This window comes from Chionomys nivalis, chromosome 11 (assembly GCF_950005125.1).
Source record: "Chionomys nivalis chromosome 11, mChiNiv1.1, whole genome shotgun sequence".
In the NCBI taxonomy this organism is placed as follows: Eukaryota; Metazoa; Chordata; class Mammalia; order Rodentia; family Cricetidae; genus Chionomys; species Chionomys nivalis.
Window position 1 is genome coordinate 44661232 of NC_080096.1, and position 10499 is coordinate 44671730.

The 10499-nt window shown below is 44.0% G+C and overlaps 1 protein-coding gene across 18 annotated transcripts in view; it reads right to left on the reverse strand.

The window, feature by feature from the left end:
* The window catches only part of Sgip1 (SH3GL interacting endocytic adaptor 1), a 181682-nt gene extending 172751 nt beyond the window's left edge, over positions 1–8931 (reverse strand). For 17 of the 18 annotated variants that reach the window (XM_057785339.1, XM_057785338.1, XM_057785341.1 and 14 more), the window contains exon 1: positions 7610–7957. In XM_057785339.1, coding sequence (XP_057641322.1) covers positions 7610–7619 — 10 coding nt within the window. In that variant the 5' untranslated portion in view covers positions 7620–7957. Of the gene's footprint in view, positions 1–7609; positions 7958–8599 lie in introns of those variants that run through there. The other variant, XM_057785325.1, reaches the window with a different exon arrangement.
* Positions 8932–10499: the final 1568 nt, after the last annotated feature.

Here is a 10499-nt window from a genome sequence, read left to right on the forward strand (position 1 = left end):
ATTCCTTCTCTGCTCCTCCCACTAATTCCGTTCACATCCATTCCCAAACCCTCCCCCCACTCACAACATCATATCCTCTTAAACAAAACACAAAAATCATTTTAATAACTCAATGACTCCAAATCATGCTGTCTATATACACACAGATGTGGGGACATCTACTGGAGCATGTTCTACAACCAAGGACCACACCCCTAAAGAAACCCGACTCTCTTCCCCTACCAATTATGAACTGTCAGTAACTCCTCGGAGAAGGGTAGTGGCTTCTCACCTCCTTCCTCCCTTTGAGACACAGCCGAGAGCTCATCATTTGACAAGCCATCCTGGTTCTGAAAGAGTCTTATCATATAGCATAACCTCTCTTCATTGGATAGGTTCAAGCTTAGCTGAATGTTCAGCTCCGTGGATTTGGAATGATGAATGAAGACAAGAACATGACATACATCCATTTACTTAAAAGTGTGGGAAGAATAAGTTCAAGAGGCACCGTTATCAGGCCTTCAGTGTATTGACCTGATGATTCCCAGCCTCCTACAAATGGAAATGTCGATTGGCTTAATCTTGTGCAGATCTTACACAGGTGTCTCAGTTAGTGTTCTACTGCTGTGAAGAGACACCATGATGATGGCAATTACTATAAAAGAAAGAATTTAATTATGAGTTTGCTTATAGTTCAGAGGGGCAGTCCTTTATCAACATGGCAGGGGGCAATTCAGCATGCATGGCGCTAGAGCAGTACCTGAGAGTGATATCCTGATCCACTCCTAGTAACACACCTCCTCCAACAAGGACACACCTCCTCCAACAAGGACACACCTCCTCCGACAAGGACACACCTCCTCCAACAAGGACACACCTCCTCCAACAAGGACACACCTCCTCCGACAAGGACACACCTCCACCGACAAGGACACGCCTCCTCCGACAAGGACATGCCTCCACTGACAAGGACACACCTCCACCAACAAGGACACACCTCCACCAACAAGGACACACCTCCACCGACAAGGACACACCTCCTAACCTTTCTATTCCTTTCAAACAGTTCCACTCCCTGGAGACTAGGCATACACATGTATGAGTCTATAGAGGCCGCTCTTATTCAAACCACAACAACATGCAACCATAGCTGCTGTGTATCCATCAGTGTATTGGTCTTGTCATGTCCAGGAGACACAGCTGTGTTCTGGTGCTCCCTAACCGCTGGCTCTTTTTGCCTCCTCTTCTGTGATATTCCTTGACTCTTAAGGGAAGAGGTGTGATAGAGGTGACCCATTCATGGCTTTGTCCTCCAGACACTTATTCTCTACGTTTTTACCAGTTCTATCTATAATCTTAATGGATAAAGAAATAGTTCTATATTAGGCTCTATAGGTGACAGGTACATAGATGCTTTTGTCTTCTAGTACTGCAAAAATGCAAACCTAACCTGTGGCATGCATACAGAAAAACAACAGAAAAGTATTATAATAATGCATTTGAGTTCACTGTGTGCCAGGCATACATTCTGAGTTTGGAGAAAGAAGAGTCTAGCCTTGAAGTTCAATCTTGGAGGGAGAAAATGTGGGAGACTCCAATCATTCAGCAGTGGCAATGGGTTCTTAGAGATGGGCACTCTAGATATAGGACAGATCAATCATCTCATTCTGTCATGAGGAAACACAGCCTAGAATGTAAAGCCATTTCCTCAAGGCATCCAGCCAAGCAGTCCCAGAACTTAGATTCACACTCAAGTATGACTTCTGGAACCATACTCTCTATATACAAAAGCCCAAACTCCAGAAGTTCGGTGAATACACTAAACTCCTAAGAGAGAAAAATTCTCTATTTAGGAATAAATTGGCATCTGCAAAACCTCACATTCTATGATGCTATCATTGCAAAGACCAGCACATTGCTCAAATGTATACTCATTGATACTTATCTAGCCATTTAAAGCTAGTTTCCATCATAGCCAGGCTTGGTATTAAAGCAGAGAAGAGAAGAAAGAACACAGGAAGGGAATGGTGGAGGAAAAATGGAAGAAGGGAAAGCACAAATATCAGGGAGGCGTCCAGTGTATTGATAAAAATTTATTTGTATAGGTGTAGCACAATGTGTCTCTTTCTATCATGGACTCATTTCTTTGGAACGAATTACCCAAACAATTCAAGCTCAGTGCATAGTCTCAAATGAATGACCTCTTTTAGCACTTTATAAGACTGTCTAACTTCCTAATTGTGCTGTGTTTGTAAGTTTCGTGTCTCTAGTGAGAACATAAATTTGAGCATTTATTTTTCACATGTACCATGTACAGTATGTAGTTCTAAGAGCTATTTATTTATATCTAGTTTTGTTCATTTATTCAATGAATAAATGTATTAGGCCTCCACTAGGTATGAAAGCTACAGAGGTGAACGTGGTAAACCAGATATCTGTCTTTAAGAGCTTTCCTTCAAGTCCTAACTTCAGCGTTGGGACTTTGTGGCCCAAAAAGTGTGTTTGGCATTTGGGGATAACAAGAACAAAAGGGAAATCCTGATGAGGAGTTGGGGTTTTGCAAAAATCCTAAGGGAATTAGTTATTCTACAAGCTATGAAAAATGATTTTTGCAAAGCAAGAACTAGGATGGAGAAAAAAGTCTATTCTAAATACTAAGAGGCGTGTAGTATGATTATCAGTGTTAATGAAGTACTGGCTGAACCTGAAGAAGACAGCAGGCTAGAGCATGCAAGCCCATGCAGACTGGATTCAAAGAGAAATGGAAATGGAAAGAATAGAAATTTCAAACAAGGAAGTTCACAATATTAGATATTTAAATATATGTGTTTTACATATTATAAATAAGTATTTTTAAATATAGAATATTTCTAGTATCCTACAGAAGCAATGAATTAATATTCAGATTCCAAGAATAGAGTCTCATTCCTTCCATATCTATAGTAAGCTATGCTGCACCCATTGTAATATGGATAGTCAGTGCACAGACAGGCTAGCCCCAATGCCTTTGCCCACCCCTGCTTTCTCCTCGGGGGACCCTGTCTTCAACACGCTTCCTGTTCCTTTCTGTCCATGACTACCTCTTCACATGGCCAATTTCAATATAGGGTTCTATGACAGAGAAGTTAAAACACACCATATCCCATTAAATACGATCTCAAATTCCTTTCTAGCCATCTCAGTAAAATCTCTCCCTTTCTTCATTTCATTTGGGAATTTATGTAATGACCTTTCAACTGGACGGTGGTTCCTATAGAAAGTGGAATTAAGAAAGGGAAAGTCACAAGAATGGAACTGGAAAGTCAAACTGAACATAATTGAAAACCGACAGTATTATCACAAGTCTCTAAAGCTTCATATGAAAATAGTTTCTGGAGATGCCTTCAAATTTTGTCTCTAGCTCCTCGTTTTCTTCTAATTAAGTTTCCTGTGCTAATAATTGACTTAGATAAGCCAAGTGGGAAGACTCAGAGCAATATCCAAAAACAATACTTGAAATTAAAAACACATTGAAGGCCATCACTCTCTTCTGCTGTATCGTTGTGATAGCTGTCGTGTTCATGGCAAGGATTTAGCACTCAGTCAGAAGCTGGGCTAATCTCTGCTGGTGGACTAGTCTATGACTACACATTCTTTTCAGAGATTTGAAGTTGCCCAGTGGGGTTGGAGAAGAGCTAACAGTCTCTTCCCAACTCGCACCTGAAGGTGGAGAGACGTTACATAAATGATAGAGTATTAGAATCTCAGATGTACGCTTAGATTTATTAAAGTAACCTCACCATTTAAGGGAGGGGAATCAGTAGCATTTGAGGCACTCTCTCTAAAACCTATGAGCTAACTATAAAATGAGCACTCTTGTTCAAAAGGCTTTGTTCCCTTTTTTTATTATCACATCAAAGAATTTTCCAAATAGAAAATTCCATTTCTAGAGTTTACAGGTTTATTGCAGCAACAGATGTTCAGCTAATCTCAAATTGGACAAAAATCATCTAAGTAATCATTTGGGGCATAAAAAGCACTAATAAGGAATGAAAAGGTTCTACCAGCAATCATATTTTAAGTAGAGAGGAACAGAATATGCAACTGCAGAAACAAAGGCTTGTTTTTCAGGAAGGCGGACATGCCTGTTCCTCTACAAAGGAAAAAGGAAAAAGTTCTTAGAAGCTGAAATCATGAGTTTCGTTAAACGGACTTGAGTTCAAATTTCTCTACCATGGGTATTTTTCTTCCTGTGACAATGCCTTATTTGTATTTTTTTTTAAATCTGGAAAAAGTATCATAAAATGTTCGATTAAGAAGGCACCTATGCAGACATGCCTGTGAGTAGCAAATAAATTAAAACATATTCGTCACCTTGAATTGAAACTAAATCCTTAAAAGCATGCTTTTTTCTTTCAAAGCTGTCCTACAGAATGAACCCATGGGCACGGGGAAGGTGATGTTTTAAATGCAGCAGCACCTAGGAGCCTGAAGATGGAATTTGAAACATAGAACACTTATTAGTTCTGTATGGGACAAGAAATGTATTTAACAGTCAGCCTCAGAAATAAAAAGATTTCAACAGACCGTAGCTTACTTTCAGTTCTCTTAGGAAAGATTTTACTTAATCCCATTTAAGATTTTTAATACTAACCCATCAAAGAGTAGCCCCTGACTTACTGTCGTAACCACACTGACTGCATCTTAACATCACCACTGCACAGACCCATAGCTCTAGTGTCCTCTGCTTACCACGTCGTCCCTCACTCCCACACTGCATCCGAGCAGCATCATGTAGTTTCTTCAACAAAGAAACAACTTAATACCCACCACTGTCAAAAAACAGAGAATTCAGGAAACAACTAATCAAGTCTCTTAAAAGATATTACTTGCATGAGAATAACTGAAATAGAGCCATGGAGACACACACCACTGGTGAACTGTAAACAGAGCCTGCAGTTACGATGCTGCCTCTCGCACTATTAGAACAAGAGGGAGGTGGTACCATTCCTCATCTAAGACCAGGCCTTCCAAAAGACACTGGGTGAAGGAAGCCTATATCCTGTTCCAAACAGACACACACATGAATCGGAACCATGAGCTATTCGACTAAATACGTATTTATTCTTGTTTCCCACAAAACAGAGGAGGGATGGAAAAGTTACCCTGCATGCTTCTTCAAAGCAGTAGACAGGAACACTGCAGCAGGATAGCAATGCACACGCAGGCGCACACAGAAGTAGAAACTCCAGCCTCCCCTCTTTAGCACTGTGTTTATGTGCATGACTGCACATGCAAGTGTGACTGTGTGTATGTGGCACATAGGAACTGGTTGAGAACAGACTGTGTAGACATTCGGTTGTGCAAACCACACAGCACACGCTGGCATTTCAGCAGACAGATGCCATGGCAGCATTTCGGGCACCTTTTGGGGGTTCCAAGGTGACTGTGGTTTGTGCAATAGTCTGGCTTTCTGTCAAGGCGAGTTCAGTGGACATAACTACCAATCACATCTTCAGAGTAAGAGCAATTTAGAGGAGGGATTCTGGGATGCAGAACCAGAAATCTACACAGACGTTGCTAAAAATGACTGGCAACGTGGTTGGAAGGCCACTGACAGGCCAATAGATTTCTACCAGTTTTTTCCAAGGTCACTGAACAATTAATAGGAGGCCATTCAGATAGGAATTATGGGTAGAGAGAATTTATTAGTTTCACATGAAATTTGAAAGCAGGGGGCACAGTCGTCTACATGCTCCCCCAAAGGTTCACTAGAAACAACTGTACCCAGAGTGTCACCTCTGATCCCAACCAGTGCGAAGATAGCATCCTCCAGGAGATAAATTTGACAAGCTAGCCGTGGTGCTACTTCGGCTCCAACACCAGTCTTTGTTAGAGTTCCCCTTTCAGTTTCTGCAGCTCAGATGAGCTTTAGCTCAGAGCTTCGAGCTGGCGTTCCGGATGGCACAACAGACCTGATTACCAGGAGAAGCACTAATGAGCATCAGGACACGCTACCAGCCCCAGATAACTCATGGGATAGTTTCAAGGCGAGAGTAAAAGGACAGGTCCTCCAGTTCCCTACGGAAGGCTAGAATTGAATTGGAATGTATGCAGATGCATGTCAACAGACCCCACATAAAATTTAGCTGAAAAAATATGATATATAGACAAGGTTATTTTTTCTGATGGATGTAAGTCATATGGGCTTTGAATTGAAAACAACGTAAGTTGTATTCTTTCTGCTTGTCTCGCTTTGCTATTCAAAGATAAAATTCATTTTGAATTAACCAAAACTGGTTTAATCTTAGTCTTAACAATGATCACTTAGCTCTCTGAAAATGAGACCAGGCTCTAAACAGAATGATATCCTGACTCCTTTTAAGGCCACTTCCCCAAATCTGCGAGCTTCTGCTCCAGAATTCTTCACTTCCTCAAATCACACTAATGACATTTGACATGATGAGAGAGAGAGAGAGAGAGAGAGAGAGAGAGAGAGAGATTCATTTCCCCCAAATGAGTACAGGCTACATTGCAGGTTTTACTGAAACCATCTTTTTATTCCAGTTTAGTGAATTTCTAAGGTCCACTGCCCAGCCACAACTGGAAGGACGGACCTCGACTTAAATGTGGCCTCTCTTGTCATCTCAATGGCTTATTTGAGAGCCATTATGCACTGGATTCTGTATTATAAAACCCAGCCTGGGTGCAACATTTCTGCCTGTCATCTTAGGAAAGGCCAGGAGTTTTGCGCCATCCTGTAGTAAGAAAACAGAAAATCGAAGCCAGCGTAGAGCTCCCTGATTCTTCTCTGACCAATTTGTTGCTTTTACTGAGGTGATATTGGCTGTCTCAGGCGAGAAAGGGCAAGTTAGTAGAATAATACCTAGTTTAAATTGCATCTCGCAGGGAAAAAAATCCCTCCTCACACTTAATGTTAAATGTACTAAGATACTCAGCAGCAAATAACCATTTGATGTTTAGCTAAGGGCCCTCTCCTTTCTGAACTGGTATGATCCTGATTAAGGAGCCAAGAGACCCAGGTGTTTTTCTTAGAGCTCTCAAGCTGCAATGACAGCCCCCATAAAACTCCAGTTTATGAACCAAATTTGTTGCACCCCTCGCTCCAATATCATAATGCAAACCCCAGAGATAAAAATATTTTCTGAGATACGGAAACAGTTCACTGAAAACGACAGCGTGTGGAAAACTCTGCCGATGACCTCTCCTGTCTAATGTCAATTTCTGAAAACAAGTTTCCATTGCAAAGATTTAACCAGCGTGCTTTCAGGAACCTAACACACACACACACACACACACACACACACACACACACACAAATCCTTATCTTTTTTCCCCCAACTTGTTTGGCCTGTGAGCATCTTCCTAGCTGTCTCAGCTCCCTGCAAACACTTAGGTTTTTTTTTTCTTTCAAAGGAGCTGGGAGCTGTGGAGCTCTGAGCTAGGCAGAAACCCTGTGGTTTGATTCCATTAGTCTAAACCCTGGCCGGTGGCAAGCAAGCTGTCTTAGCTGCTCGCAAAAACCCTGGTAGCCAGGTTCTAGACACAGTCACCGGCTGCATGCATTCTTCCATACTGGTTTACCCAAATCATGCCTGAAGTCAGCCAACCACAGCAGTGGGAATCCTACCTTCCATCATGGTGGCAGAATTGCATTCCTTAATTTCCAAGGAGTCAGAAAAAACACAGGAGGATACGCTTCCAGGTCCCAGCTAAGTCCTCACAATGCCGCTGCTGAGGTCTGCTCTGCTTACTGCCAAGCCAAAGGAGACAGTGTTAACCCGAAAGACAGGCCATGGATGCTGCTGGTGCTGCTTCACCTACAAGCTCCCAGGAAGATGCTGAGAGAGAAAGGCAGAGAACAGCAAGCCGGCGAGCTGCACCGCCTGCACTGCCTCGGCCAATCCCTTCAGCTCTGGACCGCGTCACATGGTAGCCAGCCTGCATCTCCTGACACAATACCCCCGGAGAGCGCACGGAACCCATTTCCCGTCCCCATTCCTCGCCACCCCCACCGCCTCCCGCTCCTCTCCAAAAACACAGCCCCTTCCCCACCTGGTGACGCACTTCCCCCGCCCCTCCTCGTGGTCCCCGCAAGCCTATTGCGGCTCCCGGGCGCCCGATGATCTGTGTGCCACCGTGACTGGGGACGCCAACGAGAAAGGAGCCCAGGAAGCTGAGCTGCCCAAGGGATTTTTTGTTTGTTTTTCTCTTTTATTTATTTTTTAAAGAAAAAAAACTTCTTAGTAATTCCAGGTCTTGGCAATGCACTTTTACATTTCCATTCCAACCTCATTTTGACCTAAGGAATTTCAAATGTCAGCACCTGGCTTCTGCGCACATCTGTCATCTGTGGCTGGCTGGTGCTTTCTCTCTCCTTCCACCCCGTCCCCCCGCCCCGTCTCCCTGTCTATGTCTCTCTGTCTCTCTGTGTGTCTCTCCTCATTCACGAGAGAAAAATCAATCCGCTGACGTCACATCATAAACAACCATCCCCCAAAGGATGATGCAGAAAAAAAAATTCACCCCAGCTGCCTTGAAAAGAGGCAGGAAATTAATTGCGCATGACATGCCCAAGGGCTGGGAACTGTCATTAAAACAAAGAAACAAAAGAACCCACCCGATCCGGGCTCTGGAATCAAACCGGCGATGCTCCAGCTCATTTCTGGGGCGAGAGGCGGGAGTGGGGGCTGAAGGCAGAAGCCTAAGCCTCAGCTGCCGCAGGCGTATGAGCGCTGTCTCCTCCCACGCTCTGGGCTCTGCAGCCGCGACCCCGGGCTGCGGGTCCCACCGCCACCCCAGCCGCCACCGCGTCCTCCCTCCGAGCTGGGCCGCCGCCGGCCCCAGGTGAGGAGCTTCTCTCGCGGCCTCGGCTACAGCTGCCAACTGCAGCCCCCGCTACAGGGTTTTAGGAGAGACGCGCCTCTTGCGATCTTGAGTCGCCTCGGAGCCCCGACGTTCAACCCCGGAGGAAATCCAGAGGGTGGCAACCGTTCCAGGTTGCGCTGGAAGAATGGGCGGAGCCCGGGGCTAGGCAACTTGCTGGGATGGGATCCGCCTGCCCTGGAACAGTTCAGACACAATGTCTGGTTGAGTTGAGGGTCTGTCACCTGATTGCTCTCCAGAGACCTGTGAGTCCTTCAAGGGGACTCCCAGGCACGTTGTTCTGCGATCCTAGGTTTAACAAGACCAGACAGCCAAGCAAAAATAAATGGTATCGAGTAGAGGAGGCCTATGAGAAGGAGGGAGAAAATGATGAAGAGACACGGAAGTCTAGAGAAAGGTCTTTTTAAAACAGGGAATAGCAGGATTGGGGTTACAAGAATTCCCTTATTGAAGATGGAGTCTGAGTCTCTAAACAGCAACAGTACTGAGCGCTTATAACACCTTCAGTCAATATTACCCATCTCGACACAGTCTGGATTTCTTCCAAGGGAAGATGGGATACTGGTGGCGGTGAAATAATAAAGAACACATCTAAAGGAGGTCAAGCAAGAAGCAAATTAGTCAAAATCAAAAAGCAACTCAGTTCTTAGCCACTTACAATATTTTTCTTAATTGAAAAATAATCATTGTTTCCCCCTGGAGGACACATATTTCAATGACCTCTGCATTTCAAAAGTAAAGTCTCTGGAGAGACGCTCTTGCTTGTGACTTTTTCCGTGTCTATGAGGCAGGAGGGTTTTAAAAGGAAGGAGATTACAAAATAAAACATGCCTTCAGAACAACTTGATCCGCTCTAAAAATTGCAGTGCGTTATTGCATAAAGGCTGTGTATGTGTGTGGTTAGCAAATTATTCTAGTGAAGGCTAAGAACTTGCGTGGATACTGGTGTTAAACATAATGAGATGGAATTGTGTGTCTTTTTCACTGAGGTCTGGGAACCTAGGCCAGTCATGCAACTCCGGGCATTGGTTTCTTACCTATAAAATGGAGATTGTAATAATACCAAGTTCACAAGCCTATAAACCAGCAGCTCTCAACCTGTGGGTCAAGCCCCCCCCTTGCGGGTGAGCGACCCTTTCACAGGGCTCGCCTAAGACCACCGGAAAACGCAGATATTTACATCGTCTGCGAGTCATAACAGTAGCAAAATTACAGTTATGAAGTAGCAATGAAAATGGTTGAAAAAGCAATGATTTTATGGTTGGAGTCACCAGAAGGGTTAGTGTTGTGTCTGGAGCCTTGTAAGTCCCCATGTTAGCTTTGCAGAATTGGTGTCATTGACCTTGAAGGGCTGGTGCATGTATCAGAGGTTGCGCCAGAGAATTGCAGGCGCAGGGAGAACCATGCGCACTGAGACAAGCGGTGAAGATTAGGCGAGGCAGAGGGCCAGTTTGTTGGATGGAGACACCTGAAAGCAGCCGAAGAGAAAGTAGAGGCAAACAAGATTCATTGGGGAAAGTCCAAAAAGGATGGAAGTTTAGGAGAATTGATGAAAAGAAATGGAATGAACTTGGGGTAGAAGCTATAAAAAGTAAGGAACTCTGAATGTGGATGGTCAGGTAGAGCCTGGAGGT